The sequence below is a fragment of the Pygocentrus nattereri genome, chromosome 13 (genome assembly GCF_015220715.1).
Source record: "Pygocentrus nattereri isolate fPygNat1 chromosome 13, fPygNat1.pri, whole genome shotgun sequence".
Lineage (NCBI taxonomy): Eukaryota > Metazoa > Chordata > Actinopteri > Characiformes > Serrasalmidae > Pygocentrus > Pygocentrus nattereri.
The window spans coordinates 1,290,209-1,317,382 of record NC_051223.1 but is presented as its reverse complement, the minus strand read 5'-3'; the positions used below and the strand labels follow the sequence as shown (position 1 = coordinate 1,317,382).

Genomic DNA, 27,174 nt, shown 5'->3' with positions numbered 1-27,174 from the left:
CGTTTTCGTACATGCGTTTCCTTTTGTTTTTTGATTTCCTGCAGTTCTGTAATGTTGTGATAAATTGCTGCTTGGTTAACAGGAAACATAGAAAAATTGATCAGAAAGTACTGGTAAGTATTGGTCAAAGAATGTTGGAGATGGAGCTGCCGGGCAGAAGGAGAAGAGGTAAACCTCAGAGAAGGTTTATGGATGTAGTGAAGGTGGACATGGAGATGGTTGGTGTGAAAGTAGAGGAGGCAGTGGACAGGGCAGGATGGAGGCAGATGATCCGCTGTGGCGACCCCTAAAGGGAGCAGCCGAAAGAAGAAGAAGAAGATGCAGTAAATAGTTTAGGCCTAATACTACAAGATGCGTATGAAGCACTTACAGACAGACACATGTTAGGAAGTACCTTCATCAAGGTGATGTTGGTGTAGGTAAGGGAAGCTCTCAAAACAGTAGAAATCACAAAATCGCTAAATCGCTAAATTGACCGCTGTACTAACAGGGCAAACGACATGGAAAGCAGTGCTCTGACACTTGAATCTCAAGTAAATTCAGCGCAAACTGCTTAGAAATAAATCTGAAAGTAGATATTTTTGTCGATTGTGGTTAACCTTGAGCCGTGCGGTACCTTCAGCAATTATAGCAAAGGATCCATGAAAACGGGCTCATATTTCGCAGTGCTAACCACCAGCCTGAGCAGAGGAGCCTGGTCAAAATATATCCTGGGCAGTGACCGTTGCTTTTATACCATGTTTTTGTAACCTCACGCTTAAACCTGATACTGAATTACTAAATGAGATACTGTTCTATACTGTTCTCCCCACTCACACTGTTCTACAAAGTTCTCCCTTATTCACACTGATCTAGAATGTTCTCCCCATTCATACTCTTCTAGACTGTTACCTCATTCATATGGCTCTTTCCATTCACACTGCTCTAGAATGTTCTAGACTGTTACCTCATTCATATGGCTCTTTCCATTCACACTGCTCTAGAATGTTCTAGAATGTTACCTCATTCATATGGCTCTTTCCATTCACACTGCTCTAGAATGTTCTAGAATGTTCTAGACTGTTACCTCATTCATATGGCTCTTTCCATTCACACTGCTCTAGAATGTTCTAGAATGTTCTAGACTGTTACCTCATTCATATGGCTCTTTCCATTCACACTGCTCTAGAATGTTCTCTTCCATGCACAGTGTTGAAGAATGTTCCACCATTCACATAGTTCTAGAACGTTTTCCCATTCACACTGTTCTGGAATGTTCGCATCCATTCGCACTGTTCTACAGTGTTCTACCTCTTCAGACTGTTCTACAATGTTATCTCCACTCATGGTTCTAGAATGTGCTCCCTTCATAATATTCTACAATATTTTATTGCACTCACACTGTTTTAGAATCTACTTCCCGATTCAGGCTGATCTTGAATGTTCTCCCCATTTATACTGTTCTAGAATATTACCTCATTCACATGGTTCTAATGTTTACCCCATTCCCGCTGATCTTGAATGTTCTCCCATTTATACTGTTCTACGATGTTAACGCATTCACATGGTTCTACAATGTTCACCCCATTCATGCTATTCTGGTGTGCTCTCTATTCACAATGTTCTAGACTGTTCTCTTCCATGCACACTGTTCTAGAATATCCTGCTACATATTCTCGAATGTTCTCCCTCATTCATATTGTTATGCAATATTTACCCACACTCAAGTGCTCTGTTCTGTTCACATGGTTCTAGAACGTTCTCATCTGTTCATGCTGTTCAAGAATGTTCTCCCCACTAAGACTGTTCTAGAACTGTTCTCATTCATTCAAACTTTTCCAGAATGCTCACTCCATTCACATGGTTCTAGGATGTTCTCTCCTCTCCTAAGGCTCGTAATATTTCGCAATGTTCTACTCCACTCACACCGTTGTACAATGCCCTTCCCTATTCATATTTTTCTACAATGTTCATCCCAATCCCATTCACACTGTTCTAGAATGTACTTCTCTATTTATACTGGTCTAGATTGTTCTCCGTATTTCCACTGTTCCAGAATATTCTCCCATTCACACTGTTCTAGAATGTACTTCTCTATTTATCCTGGACTAGATTGTTCTCTGTATTTCCACTTTTCCAGAATATTCTCCCATTCACACTGTTCTAGAATGTACTTCTCTATTTATCCTGGACTAGATTGTTCTCTGTATTTCTACTGTTCCAGAATATTCTCCCATTCACACTGTTCTAGAATGTACTTCTCTATTTTTCCTGGACTAGATTGTTCTCTGTATTTCCACTGTTCCAGAATATTCTCCCATTCACACTGTTCTAGAATGTACTTCTCTATTTATCCTGGACTAGATTGTTCTCTGTATTTCCACTGTTCCAGAATATTCTCCCATTCACACTGTTCTCCTCATTCACACTCTTCTAAAATATTCATTCACACTATTATAGAATGTGCTCCCCTATGAACGCTGTTCAAGTATGTTCTTCCATTTCTGACTGTTCTAAAACGTTCTACCCATTCGTACTTTTCAAGAATGTTCTCCCTCTATGTTCTGTGTTCTAATTCTGGAAAAGTATAAGGGCAACTGCCAACGTTCGAATGATTGTTGATGATTGTTGAGGAATGTTGTGGCAGGATGCCAGAGGTGCTCCAATCTGATAGTTAATTTGATCATATTAAAATGTGTCTGCTGGTCACAGAGCAGGTATAAAATATTCCACCCTTTCTCTCACGTTTCTGTGTTTGGGCTGGTAAAGTGGTGAGGTGCTTCTCAGGCTGTGTCAGGTTGGAGAGACAGCCCTGCTGTGTGAACCATATGCTCCAGTAGTCCTGAGCGTGGTCCTAAGCCTCTCTTGCACTGTCTTGGCCTCTCGTCAATACCTCTTGGCAAGACAGCGTACTCGTACAGGCTGGACCGTCTTTAACTGCCAACGTTCAGTTTCACTCGCCTTTGCTAAATTTTGTATCCACTGCTGTAAATATAGACATATAAAATCAAACATGTAGCCATGCAATCTCCATAGACAAACACTGGCAATGGTAGAATGAGGTCATACTGAAGAGCACAGTGACTTTGTGTTCTTGACTTGTCTCTATCATAGGAGGCCACCGTGGCTAGAAGACAGTTTGTGAAATGGCCGGGCAGCTTCACAGAAGCCTAAGATCACTATGTGCAATGCCAAGCATTGGCAGGAGTGGTATAAAGCACTGGACTCCAGTGAAAACACATCCTCTGGAGTGATGAATCATTCTCCACTTCCATCTTCTAGTCTCACGCATGAATCTGGGCTTGGCAGATGCCAGGAGAACGCTGCCTACCAGAATGCAAGATGTCAACAGTAAAATTTGATGTAGGAGGGATAGTAGTCTGGGTCTGTTTTTGAGGGTTTGGGCTTGGTCCCTTAGTTCCAGTGAAGGGTAATGTTAATTAACCCATTTTAGACAAAGACACATAAAAAGCCAATTGAAGCCAATTATATACTTCCAATTTAGCAGCAGTTTGGAAGCCCTCTTGTTTCAGCATGGCCCTCTGCGCCAAGCGAGGACATTCCATGAAGATACGGTTTGATGAGTTTGGCGTAGGGAAACTATAAGCCTGCACAGAGTCCTGACCTTAAGCCCTCAGGACACCTTTAGGATGAATTGGAACACTGATTGCAAGCCAGATTTTCTTGTACAACATAAGTGACAAATGACAAAAGCACGCCACTAATTCTTGGGGAAAGCCTGCCCTGAGGAGTGGAGGCTGTTACAGCCAGCTCCATATTAATGAATGGTTTTGGAATTGGATTTCCATGTAGGTGTGACGAACAGTTGTCCACATATTTTTGGCCATGTAGTGTAGTAAGCAAGTGAATGTGAATGATTTCTGGTTTACAATCCTTTCACACCTTTCTGTATATAAAGCTGGCTTACATAACATTTTTTAAACAGTTTCTCAGCGTGCCCCCAGATGCTTCCATGAAAATGATTAAACCTCAGTCTGGGTGACTGCATCAAAGTCCTGCAATCACAAAGGGAAAGAGCACAGAAAAGGCATTAGAATGTCAGCTCCCTCCTATTACTTTGTGTCGTTATTATCCTTATGCACAAGGCACTAACATCAAAAGTAATAAGTGCGCTTTGAAACATTGAACAAAGAACGTGTGCAAATTCTGCGACGTTCCTATTGTGCTGGGGTCTAAATGGACCGAAGAATGAAGCAGACGGGCTCAGCTGTTTGGCGGTGATGTGTCGGGTCTCTGGGGATACGAAAGCAATGGTTAGCTGTAATGATATTCAGAAGCATTTGAAGCAGTTTAGGAGGGTGCATGTTAATTACAGCTGCTCTAAATCTCTTCAATCAGTGTGGCCTTAAAATAAATAAATAAATAAAATTTAAAAAGCCATGAGTTTGCTCTTTAATTTCAAGGGCAGCTGGAGCTGGAGTTGTAATTTCGGATTCTGTAATGTACTCATATCCTGTTCCGGCCAAGGTGAACAGCTGCTCTCCTGTTATATCACATCATCCAACAACGAAAGCTCCAGTCAACTGCGCTCTCATGTGACATTGTCATTTTTATTCATTCATTCATTAAAAAAATAAATAAATAAGCACTTTGCAGATGTCTGAGACCACTCTTCATTTTTTTAAAATGCCCATTAAGTTTAAGTTATTCTTTTTCAACAGATTTCAGTGGAGATCATGTATAACACAGTCCACTTGCTTAAATAAAGGGAAAGTCAAAAGAAAATAAGTTTCCAGAAATGATTACAAGGTATTGAGAAAATCGGACTCCTGGTAGAACTCCAGAACAGTCACCACCAGCTTTCTTTGTTGCGAGGAAATCAAGCTCCACTCTTGCTTCACATCTGGTTTCTGTCTATCCTATGGTGTTATGAGTCTGTGTAGATGTCAGGAAGCCATTACTGAGAAAATGATCTAGACAATAAGAAGAAAACTTTGATTGGAAATAAAAAAAGCTGCTGGTTTTCTCGGAACAATGGACTGACCATCCCAGATCTCAAGAATATTCAAAGCGTATGGGATTACTTCGATTGTGACAAGCAGACAATTCAACCAACTTCCATGACTGAACTCTGGAAGTGTAGAAAAATATCCCTGCAAATACTGTTGAAAAACTAAAAGCAAGTCCCAAAGAATGGACCAAAGAATGGACGCTATAATAAAGGCAAAGGTTGGACACACTACATAAAAGATCATTTCCTTTATAATAGCCTATAATATTCCTCCCAACGCTGATAAATGAACGACTTATTAATGTCCATTTTGACTACAAATGAAATGAATGAAGGGTGGTCTCTAACTTTTGCACAGTGCTGTTGTATTTTTGGGAGATAATGCAATGTTTTTGTTATCATTTTTAATCGTAATTTTAATACACTTCTAAAAAAATGCAAGATAAATAATAATAGATTAATAATTCGTTGCAGATCTTTAGCTGGATATATGCATTGGCATGCTACATTGCATTCCCTGTGAAGTGGAGGAGTCTGTGGTTGGGCCCACTGCGCCTCTGGGTGAATCCCATGCTATGAAGCATCTTGCTGTAATTCCCCTCTTAACATCAGTTCCTGCTTCCCACTGAATCCACCAAGAAGGCGGATCACATTCTCTTCAACATTCTTCCCCACTGAATCCGCATTAAAGAATGAGGCATGTGTTATTTATAGGGCCGGGGGACTGGAGCCTGATGAAACTTTCATGCGCTGCTGCAGGCACCGCAGCGCTCTGTTAATGCCCAGCGCTATTCTACCCCTTCAGCAGGAGCCCCAGTGGAGAAACATTACATAAACAAGGGTGGCCATGGCGTTCAAACGAGCACCTGCATGTATGATTTATGAGGTGGGGAGGAGGCCACACCTCAGCGGCGTGAGACATCAGCCCCCCCAGGGACTTACGGTCTGCTGCCTTGCACATGGGACCCTAAACATTTGAGTGATGGTGCTTTAAAAGACTAGTTGAACAAGAAATCAGATGTTTGGGGTTTGAAGGTTGCTTACAGTAGCAACAGCCTAACAGCGGCTTAGCAAACTGCTTGGAATACCCTAGCAATGACTAAGCAATACCTTAACAGTGGTCTAATAGCTCCTTAGCAACTACTTGGGATACCATAGCAACAGCCTAGCAATACCTTACCAACCACCTGGGATAGCACAGCAAAGGGCCTAGCAACATCTTAACCAGCTAACCAGCATCTTAACCACTGCCTTCAATACCCAAAAAACGGCCCACACCCTAACAACCACCTGGAATACCGTAGCAGCAGCCTACCAATTACCCAACAGCCATCAAGCATTGGCCTAAGAACAAGCTGAATTACCATAGCGACCATGTAGCAACACCACAGCAACTACTTCTACTACTATGTAAACCCAATTAAGTGTCCCGCAACTGCTTTAACTTTCGAAGCATTGTTAGCTGGCTTGTCCCTTTACACTTATTATTATTATTATTTTTATTGTTAAGTGCCGTCTTGTGGATTCCAGGTATTGGTGACCATATGGATAGTGTTTCTTCACAATATCCTGGCTTCTCACTGATTTCCTCTACTTGTCTCTATCCATCTTGTTGCTGGCCACCCGCTTCCTTTTTTTCATCTCCTCAACTGTTCCAAGCTTAACGGTCTTTTCCAATTAATTAGTTCTTCTCATTATACGTCCAAAATAAGACATGCCTGCAGTGAGAGGTAAGGCTTGGTTTGGTCAAGGATCCATCTGTTCATGTTCTTCGCTGCACAAGATGCTCTCATAAGTCCTCGCCCGCACTAAAGTTCAGAGGCATCGTATTTCCTGTCCTGCTTTTTTATTGCCCAGCTTTCACATCCATAAAGAACCACAGACAAGACCATAGCCTGGACAGTTCCGATCTATATTTGTAAGTAGACACTTCATTTACATTTGGAGCTCTTTTCAAGCTCCTTCATCTGTGTTCTGCTGAATGCCAACCTGTGTCACATTTCTTGACCGCTGTTAGGCAAAAGTTGTCCTTCTACATCTTTACAATTGATGGTCAAGTCAGCTGTATCTTCTTGTTGTCTTAGCATTTGTTTTTATCATATTGAGCTTAAGTTTTATCTTTTCACTCTGTTCTTTTCTCATGAGGACCTTTAGATCTTCTTGATTTTCCACTAAGAGTGTGTCATTTGCATATCGAAGAGTTATTGATTCACCAATTTCCACTAATCCTTAATATTTTAAGTTTAATAAGACACACCTTTTTAATCTGGACTGCGGGCAGGCCAACCCAGCACCTGCCCTGTCTGATTACGCAGCCAGGCTGTTGTAATATGTGCAGAATGTGGCTTGGCATCCCCGCGACCCTGACGGAGAAGCGGCTTAGAAAATGGATGGATGGATGGATGGGTGGCTTGGCATTGTCACATAAGCATGACATGCCTGCAAAAACCGCATCTAGAAGGCAGCATGTTGCTCCAGAATGTGGTCTGTGTTAATAGTGCGGACACAGATGTGCAGGGTACCCACCAATATGCCCCATACCATGACAGATCCTGGATTTTGAACTTTCTGGTGACAAGCTGGATAGCTCCTGATGTCTTCGGCCTAGAGAACACAATGTTCATTATTTTCATTACGTTGTCAGACAACAATGCATGTTTCTACTGTGCATCAGTCCATTTTAGATGATCTTGAGCCCACAGATGGCAGCACCGCTGATATATGGCTCCCACTGTGCATAGTCCAGTCCTAACTTGGATTTTTTGGATGCGGTGACGGATAGTGTTTATTGACAATGGTTTGTTTTCCCGAGCCCATTTGGCGATATCCATCACAAAGCATGTCCATTTTTAATACAGTACCATCTGTGGTCTTTGGCCTTTGGTCTTTATGTGTAGAGATTTCTCCCGATTCCCTGAATCTGTTAAAAATATTATGGACTGTAAATGTTGAAATGCCTAAAATCCTTGAAATCACTTGCTGAAAAACACTATTTTTAAACTGTTGAACTTTTAGCTGACATGCTTTTGGCAAAGTAGTGAGCCTAGTCCCTGCTCGTATAGGTCTACTCTTTCCTTGGATGCTTGATTTAATTGCTTCGCCTGTTTTGGATGCTTATTTCGATGGTTTGTCTTAATTTGCCTCAACCCAACTTTTTTGGAGTGTGTTGCAAGCATCAGTTTCAAGATGAGCACATATTTTCACAAAACAGTGAAGTTGACCAGATAAAACAAGTTAAAGTAGATATATAAATTATATAAATTATATATTAAAGTTTCAAGTTAATGTAGATATATAAATATACTCTTATTATTTGTATGTTACACCTTTTTTGGAAATACGTTTGTATTATATTCTCCTATTATCATTAATACTATACAAACTGCAGCTCAGATCTCCACAGACTTGCCTCTAACCATGCTGAGCTGCTAAGTAATCTCAAAAAGACTTGCCTATGGTTTTTGGACATGGTATGACATACTGTTGTCAATGGAAATGGATATTATGTATGGACAAAATTCATGCTTCAAGATAGCAAGTTTGTTTCAGACTACTATTAACAAATCTGCATGGGATAAGGCAAGTGTTATGATTAAAGCATTCTGTTTGCATGATGCTGGAGCTGTAGGAGCTTCCATTACTTATCAGCTAAAACATTAGTCTACTACTAAGACTTCATCCTTGCCTAATAAATGGCCTCTTCCTCTTCTGCCCCTTTCTAGTGCTTTACTTTGCTCCCGGACTCACCAGAGATTCCCTTTGATGACTTCAGCTCATTTTGTACTTTCTTGTCACTCTCTGAAAAGCTGGCAATGGTCCAGCAAGCTGCTATACTGCACTGCACTGGCAGTCCATCCACATAAAAGCATGTTAAGAACTGGACTGGCTAATAGACAGTGGAGCTCTTGCTTTGTTCAGCATCTCATACTGTATGAGCCCCTCTTTGTCACGTTTCGTGTTAATTACTCTCCCAGATGAATAGGACAAAAGCAGGGCCTTTCCCCCGCACTAATGCAGCAGGGTGGTGGAGGGTGCGACGCAGTTCACTGGAGGGAGGGCCACCGCTGAATAGCAGCCTTGTGGGGGTTAGTGGAGTGGCCCATACACAACGAGGCCGAATGAAGACGACCATTGTCAGTGGCCTCAGGAGCTCTGGTTGTTTATTGTGATGTGGTCACATGAAAATGGCCATGGAGAATCCATGCACAATGTATAAGGGCATTCCTATTTGCTTCCTTTTGTTTTATGCACGTACACTGACCCATACTGCACTATGTACAGAAAAGCTTAATAAGAGACTTGGGTTATCAGTAAGTCGGGCTGGGTGACTTGGCAAAGGAAGTTTTCATGGTATATTTTTCCATGTCATTCAATACAAATTATTATTATTATTATACATTGTATATTACATACAGACCCACCCATTATATACAGATACAAGGGCATTAATGCAATAAGTAGCAATTATACATATGTTGATGTGTTTCTTAAACCAGTTCCAAACCTCTCTTTGTGGAAGCACAGTATTAAGTATTATTACCAAAATAAGAAATTCCTGTTAATTTTACTGGCAATATCACACTTATTGCCAAGATAAATTATACATTTGTAGAGCTGTAACTCACAGTGTAGGAGTAACAGACTCTACAAGATATCAAACATTACAAGATGACAGGGCATGCCCCCTCTCCAATGCCCCCTCTCCAATGGCATATGGCTTTTAATTGTAGCCTGCGGGAAAGCAGAGATAATAGGGCTAACTTAACTCACCTGTCCAGCAATAAACAAGCCAATTCAGCGTCACTCCATCATCAGTGGTGATGCCACAGAGATTGACAGGGTTTACTGTTCCGACATTTCACTTCATTCAGCACTGTGAAGATCATCATTGTTACCTATGTTCCTCTGACCTTATTTTTGAGTCTGTGTGAGAGACATCAATACATAAACACATCTGACGGGTATTTATATATATAAAAAAAACAGTTCTGACTTTTGAATGAATTTTCCAGGCTTTATAGGGAAACTGCCAGCAGCGCAAGAGCATCATATTTTAACAGATATTTTTCCTCTTGAATCCTTTTGGTTTTAGCTCATTTTAACAGAGTGCAGCTTTAACAGGATCCACTGATGTAGTGTTGATGTGATGACAGTCAAGGGGATAAGCTCGGCAGAGGGGCACACGACAGGGGGATCCACATACCAGGACTTGCTGCACAGTCGGCGGATGTCACCCTAGGAGACAGGAGAGGTGTGAAGTGAATGAACTGTAACACTTTTCATCCGATTGACTTGAGTAGGTTTGCACTATTTGGCTGACCTTATGTATGATCTTTGATGTGATCACCTGGTGGTCATGTAAACATGTCTAGTTGTTGCATACTGGACACTGTACCGTTACAGAAGGCAGTGTACCGTATACACTGCTACAATATGCAGTATACAGTGCGCAGCACGGTAACACATTCTGGGTTTTTGCTGTTGTGAGTGAATGGCTAAACTCCTTCGCATACAGTGAGAAAAATCTCCACCTAGTGTACAAAAGTAGTAACTGTTCAAAGCTTTTGGTGCTGTTGTCAAACATGGGGGCAGAATAACAGTAACATTTTATTGAATACCCTGAATCAAGGTGAGGTTTCTACAGTTATTGTTGTTATTTCATCACCTTTCAACACCTAATTGATTCAAGTGTGGTAAGCAGCCCAGCTGCACACTGTAGGTAGCCTATACTGGCAGTGACGACGTTTGGCTAATTGTGATTAAAATGATGTAAAAATATTTTGGCCCATTTTAGACATTTAGAGGTGGATGTTATTCTTTCCTGTGGCAGCAGCACAAATACATGAATGCACAAATAAATAAATATCTCTGAAAATCAAGAAGAGCTGTCGGAGAATGAAATATGATGCAATCTTTCACAAAAGACTGACAGATCGAGCGGAAGAGAAGAGCTTGAGGGTGGGGGTGGGGGGTGGGGGGGTGGACTTTACACAGAATGACAGGACGTTTCTCCTTTTCCTAATGGAGGTTGTTTTTGGATTTTATGGCCAGGAGCTTATCGTACTTAAAAAAGTCATCCTATTCCATCTCTCTCTCTCTCTCTCTCTCTCTCTCTCTCTTGCTCTCTCTCTCTATACCCCTCTCTCTCTCTCTCTCTCTCTGTCCCACTCCCTCTCTCTCTCTCTCTCTCTCTCTCTCTCTCTCTCGCTCTGTCCCACTCCCTCTCTCTCTCTGTCCCACTCCCTCTCTCTCCCTCTCTCTCACTCTCTCTCTCGCTCTGTCCCACTCCCTCTCTCTCTCTGTCCCACTCCCTCTCTCTCTCTCTCTCTCTCTCTCTCTCTCTCTCTCTCTCTCTCGCTCTGTCCCACTCCCTCTCTCTCTCTGTCCCACTCCCTCTCTCTCTCTCTCTCTCTCGCTCTGTCCCACTCCCTCTCTCTCTCTGTCCCACTCCCTCTCTCTCTCTCTCTCTCTCTCTCGCTCTGTCCCACTCCCTCTCTCTCTCTGTCCCACTCTCTCTCTCTCTCTCTCTCTCTCTCTCTCTCTCTCTCTCTCTCTCTCTCTCTCTCGCTCTGTCCCACTCCCTCTCTCTCTCTGTCCCACTCCCTCTCTCTCCCTCTCTCTCTCTCTCTCTCTCTCGCTCTGTCCCACTCCCTCTCTCCCCCCTCCCACCCCCCCCCCCCCCTCTCTCTCTCTCTCTCTCTCTCTCTCTCTCTGTCTCTCTCTCTCTCTCTGATGACATAATCCATGCTCCTCCCCATGGGACAGTGCCAGGCTTGTCAAACAAACTCTAAACCCTCTATAAGCCAGTTGCCTGTGGCTAGCACTCTGGTCAGTAGGGTCAGTGTTGCAACCGGACACTCGGTCATGACTGTCCTGGACTCTACTCAAATTGCACAAGGAGGGACCCGTCTAGTGAATCTATGAGAGGAAAGCTTTCTGGATCTGGTAGGTAAAAACAAACCTTATCCTGGAATATAATCTGGCGTGGGCTTATCCTCTTGCATCACTGTTTGTTTCCTGTGGGGCAAAAGATTACATGGGGTGCAAAACAGAGATTGAGGTGAGAAAGATGGAGCAAGATCTTCCCCCTCACCTTTTGAGGTGTCTAGCCTACAACATTGTACTGCTTTACAGCCTTTAGAATGACAGTTTTTGCGCGTGTATATGTTGTTGCCTGTCCTGAAATGGGCTTTAGGATTTGGTTCGTGTTCTATTAATCCATTTATCATGAAAAGTTCACGCAATGTTCACACAACCCACATAAACGTCAGTTGTAACAAAGGCAGCTTTTATTGAAGTAAGTCCTTTAAATGTCTTTATAGGACTGTGTCTGTTGTCATATAAGCCACATACATGTGCACTTTATGGACTCTGGACTTCACTGGTTTCGGGGCTCTGGACAAAAGATAGGTATGGGACATATTTTGAAATTGGCTAAGGCTCTGGGGTCCCAAGTGGCGCAACTGTCTACACTGCAAAATTAAATAAATAAATAAATCATGCCTTAACAAGTGAGTGCATCTTAAACCTGATTTATCAGTTTGATTTTCACTTAATTCATTTGTTTAATTATCTCACTGTATTGGCAGATAGTTTTGCTTGCTTTAGGAAATATGCTTGAAACGAGTAAAATGATCTGCCCCCATAGAGTGAGATGATTTGGCACAGATTAATCCAGACTTTATTGTCCAGGAGGTACAAAATAATGTACTGTGATATCCACATTTTGAGTAACTTGTAGTGGATTGCTTTGAGCAAATTGCCCGACACCAGAGGTATCTGTACTAACATTATCAACACGTACAGTCTACTGAGCCTGTGCAGCGCTCTGTACTCACTGAACAAGCACAATTAGCTCTGGGACTGTAGTGACAAACTTTTCTTTCCTTCCTCTTTTTGCACTTGGATAACTTCCCTTGATTTTCCCTCCAAACACCCAGAAAATCGCACTACAGAACCTCCTCTCCATAATGTAGAATTATTAATAGCCTTGTTCATACCAGTCTGCCTTCATGCATCATGTAACACCATAGAATATCCTATTATAACCATGACCGGGGGTGAAGCTGCACTGAAATTACTGAATATAATTGCTACAATCGCAAATAACAGCTATTTTCATGATATTATTTTTTTTTCCCTGAATCGATTATTTAGCATCAGCATGTACAGTATGTCTAATTCACATTTTCATGGGGGCCATGGGTGGCTGCCCACCTCTGCCTGCTGCACAGACCACCCCGGCGAGTGATATAACAGCCAAATATGATGCAATATATTGATCTTTGCAATCACAAAATAGAGTCCTTCATTAAAATAGACTTGCCAATGACCTGCTAGTGCCACTGTTGTGAGTGATTTGACATTATTTAATATCTTTGCCATTTTGTGGTTCGAAAAGGAGGATTTCTTTTTCCTAATTGTACTAATTGAATCCTTCGCCAGGTCATCCTGACTTGGTAGTGGTTCGATCCTTCCTTCAACAACAGATCCGAGGCTGAGAATCAAGCATATGAAAATGCAGAGTCTATTAAAAGCATAAGAACTGCAGTCTTTGGAGAATTCGTCTGTGCCAAGAAAAACAGACAAGAGTGCAAGAACAGAGGCGTTTTATGTGTTTAGTAGTATTTTTGAGTAATAAATCTTTCAGGCAGTGTTTGTTTTGAATGTTTTGTACACTAAGAATAAATGTAATGTCTGGGCCACTGCAGCATATGTTATATATTAGCGGGAAAACCACAGATGGACATTCCTAATAATCCCTCTATGGCTTTTTATAAGCCACAAGTCCATTCTTGTCATTCGCTCGTTTGAATGTCCTTACAAGGAGAAATTAGTTTGGTTCTATTCCCAGGGCAAGGCAAGTGATGCCTGGATCGCTTTAGAGGGCAAACTGCCCACTTGAGTGTAACAGTCAGTGATGGTAATTCTCTAAAGCGAAGCTACGTGGTTAGTGCTGCATGGGTTGTTGGTTACACATCTGCGGGATTTGTGCTGCAGAGATCATCTTTATGTTATGCAGGATATGCAGTTGGAATTAGGCATAGATTCGTGGTTGTAGATGAACGTCATTTCCATGCAGCAGCCTGCATCTCTACTGCCCTCCATTACAGAGTTTGGTTAAGCTCCAAGGATTGATGTAATCACAGCCATTTGTGTATTAAGCCTCAGATTACTCTTTTTTTTCAGAGAATGAAAAATGCTCTTGTTGATCCTCTTTGAGACGATTCAGTTCAGTTTACATGCCGTCATCGTTCCTTTTTCACTCTTAAATATTAAGGTTCCCAGATTATTAATAATGAATAATAATATGAGAGAAATCATTCATATGATACCAGAAAAGTGCACTTTTGGGGCAGTCGTGGGCTGGAGGTCAGGGAACCAGCCTCGTAACCGGAAGGTCGTCGGTTCGATCCCCAGAGCCGACAGTACATGACTGAGGTGTCCTTGAGCAAGACACCTAACCCCCAACTGCTCCCCGGGTGCTGTGAATTGGGCTGCCCACCGCTCTGGGCAAGTGTGGCCACTGCACCCTACTCTCTCTGTGTGTGTGTGTGCTCGCTAGTGTGTATGTGGTGTTTCACTTCACGGATGGGTTAAATGCGGAGGTGGATTTTCCCCCTTGTGGGACTAATAAGGGTCTCTTAATCTTAATGGTTCTTGCCAGACGTACGGTTCTTAGAGAAGCCTTTAATTGGTTTAGAGGAGGTTTTTCCAAATTTAAAAAGGTTCTTCAAACTCACACCTCGTTTACAAACAGGGTGGAAGAAATACTTAGAAATTACCCTTGATGGAAAGTATGAGTACTTTCTTTAATTAAATCGAATTAAAAGCGGAAGTGTTAACTTTTTGGCATTAGCAGTGGGAGATTGTGAACCATCCCTGATGAGGAATCCAAGCGTGCAAACTGACCTCGCTATTTCTGGGTGGGTTGGACAGCCTCCCCTCTCCTTCCAATGCTCAGGGCAATAATAGCAAACACCAGCATCTATTAGCTAACATAGCAAAATTAGCAGTTAGCGTTCTCCTCAAAGCGTGCGGAGCTGCCCGGTAACATTGATTTTAGCAGCAGATGTGGTGGTGCTTCATGTGTCCCAAAGGAAGCACATACTAGACTTCAGTGGTGGACAGTAACTCAGTAAATGTAATTGGTTTCTGTACTTTAGTATTTTTGGTGTATCTGTACTGAAGTTTCTCCGTTCTGGGCGACTTTTTCCTTTCACTCCACTACATTTCAGAGTCTAATATCCGACTTTTCCCTCCTACATTTTGAGAAATCTGTCGTTCCTTTTGGTTTCTGTGTGTATAAAAACGTAACATGTCAAAACGAAAGAAGTAACTAACCTAACTTTGTGTAAATAGAGCTCAATATAGAAATATGTCCACATATGCAGTCGAGACTGACGCGGCTTTTTTCTGAATTTCTACAAACACCATTTCATTTTATAGTAAATGAGTTTGGGCTGGTTTATGTTTATGAACAGACGCCTACAGATCAACATAGTAAAGGAGCTCATCTGTGATCCTGAGTTTAAAGCCAGTTTTTATTCAACTTAAACTTGGAACTAAGTTGTAAATAAATCTGAAACTGAAACTTTGCTTGTGTGTAAAAAGTGATTTCAGAGCCACTCGGTTCTCCCTGATGGAAACTGTTTACCTTCAGTGTTTTGTGCTTCTGATCATTTTAATAGACGTCAGCGTCACTAATTAATGACGTTCTATTAAAAGACTGGTTTACCAAGAGAGACGCTGGAGGACTTTCACCTGAAATGAGTTCATGAAGCCAGTCTGGTTATAAAAATGATAACAGGACATCAGAGCCAGAATTACTCTTTTAGTACTTTTACTTTATACTTAAGTACATTTGAAGGTAAATACTTTAGTACTTTTACTCAAGTGGAGGTCTAAAGGGAGGAACTTCTACTTTTACTGGAGGAATATTTTACCTTGGGGGTCTCTACTTTAACTCGAGTACATGATTTGTGTTCTTCATCCACCTCTGCTAGACTTCACCTTCCCATCTTAGTGGCATTGTGTAACGGGGGAAGCCCTAACTAATGGGTGGAATTGGCCACAAGTAAATTGGGGGAAATACTGGTTTTAAAAAAAATGTAGAGGTGTATTTCACTTTTTCACTTGAAGGTGGGAGGAATGCTGCTCTGAGGGCGTACATGAAACAAGACTTCATGTCAATCTTCTACATCAGTGGCTAGCAGTCAATATTTACTGATCGCTGTTGGGGGGGATTCCCAATGGTTGTACAATGCATGCTGGGTACTGTAGTGATATAACATCAAACTAATGAGACTGACAGTATTAACATTCAAACATTCTAACAGATGTAAAAGTAAAAGTGTTTTGCTAATGTGGGAAATCTCTTTAAGGACCCACTCTGTTGTTTGGGAAGGTTTTATTAAAATCTTTTAAAAAGGGTTGCGTTTAGTAAATGTATAGTCTGCTTTGCTTGGTGGTTTGAAGTGCAGCGTACAGATGAATTAACATAGCTATTATTTTACAGTATAAATGATGAATGGTTGTTTTAATAAAAGCAATAAGTTCAAATTGGCAAAGGAAAAGGAGAATTTTTTATGGCCTTTGAGATTTACAATGAGTAAACGTTTTTTAAAAGTCTAAATGAACATATAAGGAGTAAAAAGTAGTTTTTTTCTCTTGCAAATTAGTAAAATATCTTATATCTTATGTCTTTTACATCACCCCAAATAAGAAATGTGACCGTTTTATCTGCTGTATTATGCCCACTTGAGCAGCTTCCAGTTTATAGATTTAGAAACCCCCTTTTGACAATGCAGCTTGAAGGTAGGAGGAACCTATAAAAAAATCCATCTGCTGTTTTTATTATTTTTTTAATTAATTAATGTTTTTTTAGCTGGTTAATGTGTGAGGAAGCTGGAGTGGATAATAGTCAGCTTCCTTTATCACTGTCAGGCTTGGGGGTGGCTTCCCAAGAGTTGTACAATGTATTTGCATGCTGGGTAGTGTAGTAAAGGAAAAGCCAAAAATAGACAAAATTATGAGACAATGCTGCACTACACAATATACATACCGTGATAAATGATATAATAAATTCTAGATTTAGGAAAAATTGCTGCTTAAAGCATGAGAAGAAAGTACAGTCTTCCTTTGGGCAACCAAAAGTGATTATTTCTTCAAAGAAGCTTTTTGGCAGTTTGATTTTAAGAGTATAGTTGCAATTGAAAAAGTATTCCCAAACTTATACACTACACTGGCAAAAGTATTCCCAAACTTATACACTTATACACTTGAGTGACCTCCCGTTCTTAATCCATATAGTTTAATCTGACGTCAGTCCACCCTTTGCAGCTATCACAGCTTCAGCTCTTCTAGGAAGGCTTTCCGCAAGGGTTAGGAGTGTGTTTATGGGAATTTCTGACCGTTCTTCCAGAAGTGCATTTGTGAGGTCAGACACTGATGTTGGACGAGAAGGCCTGGCTCACAGTCTCCGCTCTAATTCATCCCAAAGGGGTTCTATGGGGTTGAGGTCAGGACTCTGAGTGGCTGTCGTTCCCAATCGCTTCCACTTTGTTATAATCCCACTGACAGTGGACTGTGGAATATTTAGTAGTGAGGAAATTTCACGACTGGACTTGCTGCACAGGTGGCGTCCGATCACGGTACCACGCTGGAATTCACTGAGCTCCTGAGAGCGACCCATTCTTTCACTAATGTCTGTAGAAGCAGTCTGCAGGCCTAGGGGCTCGGCTTTATACACCTGTGGCCACGGAAGTGACTGGAACACCTGAACTCAGTGATCTGGATGGGTGACTGAATACTTTTGGCAATATAGTGTGCCTCTACATCCTCAGTTACAGTTTCTAAAGAGCACATACACACACATACACACACATACACACACATAAACACTCAAAACACACACACAATCAGGCTAAAACTAATTGTGGTGGGTTTTTTTTCAGCCTTTTTTTTCATTACTATGGAAACGAGTCTCATTTAGCTTTTTCACTTCACACATTGCTCTGCTGGCCTTGTCAACTCAGTGTTTACACCGACTTCACATCGCTGCAGTGTGGGTGAATGTAAGTGTGTTAAGAGAGACAAGAGCAGCAATTAATTTTAGCCTCAGAGCTTTCAGGGCTTCTAGTGACAGCACAACAGGCTGCACTGTAATTAGAGAGAGAGAAAGAGAGGGAGGGCAAGAGAGAGGGGCACTTTCCAAAAAACCACACTTGTCTTTATCCTAGGGTTTGTGTTGATAGGAGTCAGCATGAGCCTCCGTGTGATCTTTAGTGGTTTCTCTGGAACGGATACAGACATATAATGTAATTAGGAGTTTAAACGGACTCTCTCTTCTCTCATGTCATCATGTCTTATAATCTTCAGCATTTGTTCTACAAGCACCCAGTTCAGCTCTTCAGCCTTATTGGCAATGTTGCAAATTACATTCCTGTCAAAATAATTAACAGCACGCTTAATTAGAAATAATAAATCCACTATGTGGCCAAAGGTATGTGGACACCCCTCCTAATTTTTGAGTTGGGTTATTTCAGCCTCACTCTTTGCTAACAGGTGCATAAAATCAAACACATAGTCTAGCCATATCCCTAGACATGCCCTAGAAATGGGGTATATGGAAGAGATCTTTGACTTTAAACACGTCACTTTCACAGGATGCCACATTTGCCACAAGTCAGTTTGTGAAATTTCTGCCCTGCTAGATCTGCCCCAGTCAACTGTAAGTGCTACAATTGTGAAATGTAAGCGTTTAGGAGCAACAACAGTTCAGTCACATAGCAGTAGACCTCAAAAGAGGTAGAACTCAAAAGGTGGAAGTGTGGAAGCGCATAGCATTTAAAAATCACCCTGTGTTGTATCACTCAATACAAAGATCCAGACTGGATTTCAACGTCAACACAAGAACTGTGCATTGGGAGCTTCATGAAATGGGCTTTGACGGCTGAGCAACAGCACACAAGCCTGGAGTGGAATGGCTGGCTGGAGTGGTGTAAACATTCAAAAACATAATCTCTGGAGTGATTATTCCCACATCGGTATCTGGCAGTCTATTGGATGAATCTGGGTTTGGTGGGTACCTACAGGAAAGCATATGACTAATAGTAATGTTTGGTGGAAAAGGCATAATGGTCTGGAGCTGTTTTTCAGGGTTTCGGCTTAACACCTTAGTTCTATTAAAATTAATGTCAATAAAAAGACACAGCATTAAGCTTTAGGACAAAGTGTGAGCCGTTAGGACATGATTAGACAAGTTTGGTGTAGAGGAACTCCAGTGGTTTGGATGTCGATCCCACTGAACACCACTGGGATGAATGAGTGAACCAGGCCCTCTTATCCAACATCAGTGCCTGACCTCACAAATCCTACAGACACATTCCCAGATATTGTGGAAAGCCTTCCTAGAAGAGTAGGGGCTATGCTATCCACAAATGAAGGCCAGCTCCATACTATTGACAATGGTTTTGGAATGAGATATCCAACAAGCTTACATAGCTGTAATGGTTGTGTCCACATACTTTTGACCACATAATTTATAAATGCTGCTTGGGGTTACAGAGAGTTGTGAAATCTATGTAAATGTGCTTTGAAGCTGTTCAGAAAAAAAAAAAAAAAATATATATATATATATATATACTTAACAGAAAATGACACAGAAGCCTGCAATACTAAATCTAATATCAAATCTATGATGAATCTTTGGTGGCAGACCACCAGATAAACTGTGCGCAAAGATTTCACTCTTGCTTTAGATCTGAAAAAATCCAGGCGTTTCTGTCCATCCTTCCACTGTGAGAAGACAACTCAACACTATGGGTCAAAAAAGGAAGAAGGTTTGCACTAAAACACAAAAACTGGACCTCAGAGATGAAGTAAGTAATGAAGATGAACATGAGGTAAAGTTGCATTTACTTGGATCGTAAGAAGCTGAAATTCAACCAACTTTGAAGACTGAACTTTAGAGGTGTGGAAAAATGTCCCTGCAGATTTTGTTGAAAAACTGAAAATGAGTCTCTCAAGAAAAACGGAAGCAGCAATAATGGGAAAAGGTGGACACAGTAAATATTGAACTATTTGATATTTATATAAGTATGTAAGAGTGTTGGGGTTTTGAGGTGTCTGTGTAATTTTCTGTTATATTATATTAATAATGGTCATTTTTTGACTGGGTAGGGTGGCCTCTGACTTTTCTACAGCACTATAAACACAGTATATCACCCTCCCTTCCTCTGTCTTTCTTTACTTTCCTCTCTCTCTCTCTCTCTCTCTCTCTCTCTCTCTCTCTCTCTCTCTCTCTCTCTCTCCGTCTTTGTGTGTCTTTGCTCTCTCTCTCTCTCTCTCTCTCTCTCTCTCCGTCTTTGTGTGTCTTTGCTCTCTCTCTCTCTCTCTCTCTCTCTCTCTCTCTCTCTCCATCTTTGTGTGTCTTTGCGCTCTCTCTCTCTATACCCCTCTCTCTCTCTCTCTCTCTCTCTCTCTCTCTCTCTCTCTCTCTCTCTCCATCTTTGTGTGTCTTTGCGCTCTCTCTCTCTCTCTCTCTCTCTCTCTCCATCTTTGTGTGTCTTTGCTCTCTCTCTCTCTCTCTCTCAAAGCTTTGCAGATGGTTGTCTATTTGTGTCTCTAGTACTTTACACACTTCTGAATGGACCTTCACCTTCATTTCCTCTGTGTGTGTGTGTGTGTGTGTGGGTGTGTGTGTGTGTGTGTGTGTGTGTGTGTGTGTGTGTGTGTGTGTGTGTGTGTGTGTGTGTGTGTGTGTGTGTGTGTGTGTGTTTCTGTGGACAGGTTTTAGCTGACAGTGCAGGTAGTGTTCTTGTGGAGAGTTCCCCAGGCTCTCTTTCAGCCCCACTCATTCATTACTGTACACTGAACTGTTTGAATAGGCCATGTCTCCACAGTGGTCTGGAGCCGTGGGAAGTGCTATAGGTAGTCAGAGACGTTTTTGTCCCACCTGCAGAGTTTTGGTGGCGTGTATACTGCCAGTCAGAGACACTCGACACTGTGACTTTTCAGTTAAGTTAGAAACAATACCTGAAAAGGTTTTGTTTAGGGTCTGATCATCTTCTTGTTAATTAAAGTTCCTTGGTATAAAAACCAAGTTTCACCTAAATAACAATTTGACAGGTTTCCAATGTACGGTTAAAATATTGCCCCCGATGTGAAAGTTTTACTGTTGAATCACAAGAAGTGGACTGTCACAAATACGTTACATCTCCAAGAGTTTGTGTTCAGTTTCTTTTGAAATCAAAAAATGTTTTGTCGAACAAAAGGCATGAAAATCTGAGCGAATTTTGAAAAAAAGGGGACAAACAGGGCGTTGGGCACCCAAGACTCGCTGATGCACATGGGCCGGCAGCAAGGCTACTGTGGCACAAGTCACAAGTTATGATGGTTATAGATGGAATGTGTCTCAACACGCAGTGCATCACACGCTGCTGCATATGGGGCAGCTACAAACCAGTCAGAGTGCCCATGCTACACTCAAGCATTGGACCTGGAACTTTGGAGCAATGCAAAAAGCTTGACTGGACCGTGGAGCAACAGCATATTAGACAGGCGGACCTAATGTTTCGGCTTATCTTTATATAATTAAGAATAGAAACAGCAGAAATTGCAAATGTAATCTAGCATCCATATGCATGATATGTGTGCTGTTATCTAAAACAGCTTACGGCGGTGTTCAGCCACACTCGGATGCTTTGTTCATTTCAAAGCACACAATAAGTCGTACTGTACTCCAAACCACACTGACAGGTCTGCATGAACTTAATGAGGACCTGGATGTGGTTTGAGTCAGATGAGAGAACTTCTGGGGATGTAGTTATGAAGGATCTAGGTGTCTATTGATTTATAGTGTTTTTTAGCCTCGTGGGTCCAGTGCTGATAAAATGCAACATTTGGTATTCAAGCATGTCATGTCTGATCAACTACATCTAAGGGTAAGCAGAAAAAATGGATTTTTCACCAAACCATTCTTTTAATTGGGAGTTTGCCACGTCTAAGTAACAGCAACTTCTCCTTTGGGAAAACTTTACTGTGAGGTTTTGATGTCATTCCACCACAAGGGCATTGGTGAGGTCAGGTATTAATGTTGAATGATGACTCCAACTGTGTTGGATGGTACTTGTTCACTCTGGAGAACACAGTTCCACTGCTCCGCAGCCTAATGCTGGCATACTCTACACCCCTCTAGCCAATACTCGGCATTGTGACCTTAGGCTCATGTGCACCTTCTCAAGAGCATCTTATTCTATCAGCAGTACTTTCCTATGATTACACAAACTGTATGTATGCAGTTGAATGGCCATATCAGCAGTGGGTGCACCTTAAAGTAGCTGAATTCACTTCATTAAAAGGCGTGTTTGGCTGGTTATTTTAAACCAGCGGAGAAAACATACTCAATGAAGAAAACGTGGATGAGCTATCCTTGTATATATGATACAATTTGCTAAAATCTAACATGTTCTCTCAGTGCTGGTGCTATAATTGTAAAAGCCATCATCCCCTGAGACGTAATGCATTCACAAACTAAAATCACAACTTATGGACAGGTTGTTACCTGGTAACTGAAGCAGCCACGTCTTTGTGCAGTTCTATCTGGGTAGTAGTAATGGAGAAGCGCAGAATCCATTTGCCCATTAAAAAGTGTTTTTGCAGTCAAACTCAGTTCTAGGAACACTTCTTTAGTACTGTTGGCTATGCACATCTTTTTTGGTCAGTGCCCAGCCTTCTCTCGCATCGCTGACATTAACAGACTCTGCTGGTGCTTCCTGAAATCATGCAGTGTCTGCATTTATGACCGTGATGACCTATATAAACGAGGGTTTCTCTTACACAAACTAATTCTTTTGACAGCTTTATTGATTTGACCTTTCCAGCGGGTTCAGCTTTAACATTACTTAAGCAATGAGTTAACTGAATGTATTCCAGAGGCCTAGACACAGCCATTATAATGTTTGAGTCAATATATGATCACTGCTTCATCAAGATTTGGCCATCTTAAATGTCTTGGGGACACATTTTCATATAAAGCAGAAAAAAACATCAATAACAACATCATTGTTTTCCTAATTCTAGGAAATTCTAATTCCTAATTCTTCCTATTCAAGCATGTTGTGGAATATGCATATATATGTTAGAGCCACAATGGAAATAGGTAAATTATAATTTAAATTTTGATGTCTAATGTTTATGAATTATGAACATAGAGGGTCATAGCGCAACAGTCTTTGACCGTGACTACATGGAACCAAACCATTCTCCTGTGTATGTGCATATATATATATATATATATATATATATAGAGTGAGTGAGAGAGAGAGAGGGAGTGAGTGAGAGAGAGAGAGAGAGAGAGAGAGAGAGATCTTTTAATTTGCCTTAGCATTTTGGTTTAGTAAACAGTTAAAACTTTCAAAGAAGTCTTGCGTCATTGACTTAAGCTCAAGAAACTGGTCATAAATGAAATCTGGGGAAACTGCAACTACTATATATGTAGTTATATGTGTATATATACACACATATATAGAAGCTGTAATGAAGGCAAAGTGTGGACACTGAAAAATGTAATATAATTAGTTATTGGGGTTTCTTTTACAGATGTTTTCTGCCTTTTTCCTGATGCTAAAAAATCTATCGTGTATTTTTTTTACTGTTTTGACTGGAAATGAAATCAATAAAAGAGATGGTCTCTGAATTTTGCACATTGTGTATACAAAAATTGCCAGTGGTGGGCCTTATACAGTTAAACTGCAACACTATGAGTCATTACAACCAGAATCAGAAGATTCTTCAAGATTTTGACAGTCATGTTTCCCACATATATGTGTGATATATTCAAATTCCAGCTTGATGTTACAGCATTTGGGGTACTGACCCTAACATGACCCAGAATGCTTCACAGAGAGTCTTCGAGCTCACAGAAACCTCTTTCTTCCTCAGGAAATAAGTCACAGGACAGTGGCATTGCCGAGATGGAGGAGCTCCCAGTTCCGCAGCACATCAAAATCAGCAACATCACCTGCGACTCCTTCAAAATTTGCTGGGACATGGACTCCAGGGCCAAGGAGCGCATTACGCACTATTTCATCGACCTCAACAAGAAAGAGAACAAGAACGCCAACAAGTTCAAACACAAGGTGTGTATACGTTATTCTGTGACACAAACGTGTAGCACGGCCTTATATGGACATTACCATGACAGGTGTAATAGGCCATCATGATTTGATTCAGTAATATAAGTGTCATGTTATCAATACTGTACATTGTCATTATTAATGTATGCTTACCACATGACATAAGCTGTTATCAACCAAACAACATCTGAAGCAGTCTAGAACTCTAAGCTCCAGTCACAGTTTGATGTTTTATCTGCTAACACACCAATTAGTTTGTGAATCCGTTCCTCTACCCGCTTCCCTCCTCCTGCCAGGACGTGCCCACTAAGCTGGTAGCGAAGGCCGTGCCTCTGCCCATGACGGTGAGGGGACACTGGTTCCTGAGCCCCCGCACTGAATACACTGTGGCAGTGCAGACTGCGTCCAAACAGGGGGACGGAGACTACGCCGTCTCCGACTGGAGCGAGATAGTGGAGTTCTGCACAGCTGGTAAGAGCAGAGCCTTCATACACCACTTAGACCTGATCCCACAATCTGACTGGTTGATAGTCTGATAGTCTGCTCATGTTACCTCCAGTATTTTATCATCTATAATATCAGATATCAAACATGAGATACTATTTGTGGCACTCAAAAAGGATGATACCTTTCACTAAATAAAATGGTTCTATATGGAACCGTGAACACTTAAAGAACCATTTGCATGATTAAAGGGTTCTTTGTGTTCACTGTTATATATAGAACAATTTTCTTTACTAAAGAATCCTTAAAGAGACATCTTTTTAAGAGTGCACTTTGTGAAAAAATGCCAAACACATTTTATCTACTCAAAATGTATTGTTTTCCAAAACTTGGGGCCAATATGGACAAAAGTCTAATTATTAGTCAATACATACACGGCTCTTTGATGATGCTGAGTGTTGTAAAATATGCCCAAAGTGCTACCAGAAAGCTGTTTTATGTTGACAAAACCTGTGTGGAGATTAAAAAAGATAGTTATGTCAGGTAGTTATACCTAGCCTCTCACAAAGCCTGGCCTATTGAAACAACTTCACTGACAATAGTCTGTAAATCTACTTGTTTCTTAGTTACCAAATCTCAGGCATGTTGTGGTATCTGTTGCTATGGTTTCTTCAGACTGAGACTCACTCTGGTGCTTCGTTTTCGTTCTCTTTCTTGTCCAGATTACTCCACGGTCCATCTCACGCAGCTGCTGGAGAAAGCCGAGGCCATCGCTGGCCGAATGCTCTGCTTCTCTGTGTTCTACCGAAACCAGCACAAAGAGTACTTTGACCATGCAAGGCATGTACTCACACTGTTTTCACCACGACAAAACCTTTCCCACTAATCCTCTGTGTGAAGTGTGAAATATGCAGTGGTGGACAGTAACTGAGTAACTGAGTAAATATAATGTAATTGGTTTCTGTACTTTAGTATTTTTGGTGTATCTGTACTGAAGTTTCTCCGTTCTGGGCGTCTTTTTCCTTTCACTCCACTACATTTCAGAGTCTAATATCCGACTTTTTCCTCCTACATTTTGAGAAATCTGTCGTTCCTTTTGGTTTCTGTGTGTATAAAAACGTAACATGTCAAAACGAAAGAAGCGCAAAGCCAGAGCACCAATCAGGGCCCAGCGGTCACTTTGTTTAGAGCTGGTTTTGACCTGTTGGTCATACCGACCCAGTGCAGCACGCGGTTCAACGTCAGCGCAGCAGCGTAAAACTTTGGGAGAGTCTGTTCAACATAAATGATGAACTAACCTAACTTTGTGTAAATAGAGCTCAATATAGAAATATGTCCACATATGCAGTCGAGACTGACGCGGCTTTTTTCTGAATTTCTACAAACACCATTTCATTTTATAGTAAATGAGTTTGGGCTGGTTTATGTTTATGAACAGACGCCTACAGATCAACATAGTAAAGGAGCTCATCTGTGATCCTGAGTTTAAAGCCAGTTTTTATTCAGCTTGTAACTAATTTACAAAGTCATCTGAAACTGAAACTTTGCTTGTGTGTAAAAAGTGATTTCAGAGCCACTCGGTTCTCCCCTGTGCTAGATAAACTCTAAAGAGGAAGTCATGCTAAAGCATAAGTAGACTGATAAATCAAAGTGAGGAGCCAGTTGATCTCAGTGTTAATAAGCCATTTTTAGGGGTGATCGAACTGAACAGTGTCCTCAGTAGTGAACACGTGACAAGCTTGGCATCTGCCTTGTACTGCACTTTTGCTTGCATGGGGTCATTAACTGAACATCACATCGAGTTCATTATTGATACGCCAAATTTTGTTATAGCAAATATGTATTCATTTATTTTAATGTTCTAGGATGGTGAGGTTAGCAAAAATGAGACAATATGCATGTATATTCTCAAAATGATATTTAATTATTTGACAAAATTGGTTTTAAGTACTGTCTTATTAGAAAAAAAGATATGACAGATGCGGAAATTATGTTAAAATGTGCAGTAAAATACCATATATAAGTTTTATTGTCTATAGAGGATGTGTTCATTCATTTTCCTTTAGAAAACGAATCTTGATTGATTTAAAATGATTTGACTGGCGATGTTCAAACTTTCACATTTGAATATCTTAACAAAAGAAATATAGGAAGAAAACTGCCGACCAGTAACCAGGAACAGTGTGAATTAAAGGTGCGGTGTGTAAGACTTTGCGACATGTGGTGGTGAGATAATATATAAACAATATATAACAACACAAAATGATTAGCCAGCACTGGCAGCTGCTTCAACATAAAAACACTGCTGGAAGAGGAACCGCTCACTATGTAGTGTTGAAGGGCTCGTTCTAAGTTAATGAGAACACAGTGATTCATAGGTTCAGGTGATTATGCACTAATGGGAACATAGTTTTGTATATTTTTTTCCACTTCTGCTAATAAATGACCAAAAAAATCTTACACACTGCACCTTTAAGTAGTAATAGCAACTGGAAAGTTTTCCTCGAATGTTATAAATGCATTTTAAATGCATTCTTAATATGTTACTTCCGTATAGATTGTAAAATAATGCATTACTGAACACATTTAGGGCAGCGTATTCAGCGTTTAGTCAGCACTATACTTTTTAAAGTACTCTGC

The 27,174-nt window shown here is 41.0% G+C and overlaps 1 protein-coding gene across 2 annotated transcripts in view; it reads left to right on the top strand.

Moving 5' to 3' along the window:
* Positions 1-27,174, top strand: part of phyhiplb (phytanoyl-CoA 2-hydroxylase interacting protein-like b) — a 41,326-nt gene that overhangs the window by 7,357 nt on the left and 6,795 nt on the right. Inside the window, exons 1-4 of one of the 2 annotated variants that reach the window (XM_017714529.2) lie at positions 11,741-11,896; positions 23,897-24,093; positions 24,387-24,561; positions 25,257-25,374. In XM_017714529.2, coding sequence (XP_017570018.1) covers positions 11,872-11,896; positions 23,897-24,093; positions 24,387-24,561; positions 25,257-25,374 — 515 coding nt within the window. In that variant the 5' untranslated portion in view covers positions 11,741-11,871. Of the gene's footprint in view, positions 1-11,740; positions 11,897-23,896; positions 24,094-24,386; positions 24,562-25,256; positions 25,375-27,174 lie in introns of those variants that run through there. The other variant, XM_017714528.2, reaches the window with a different exon arrangement.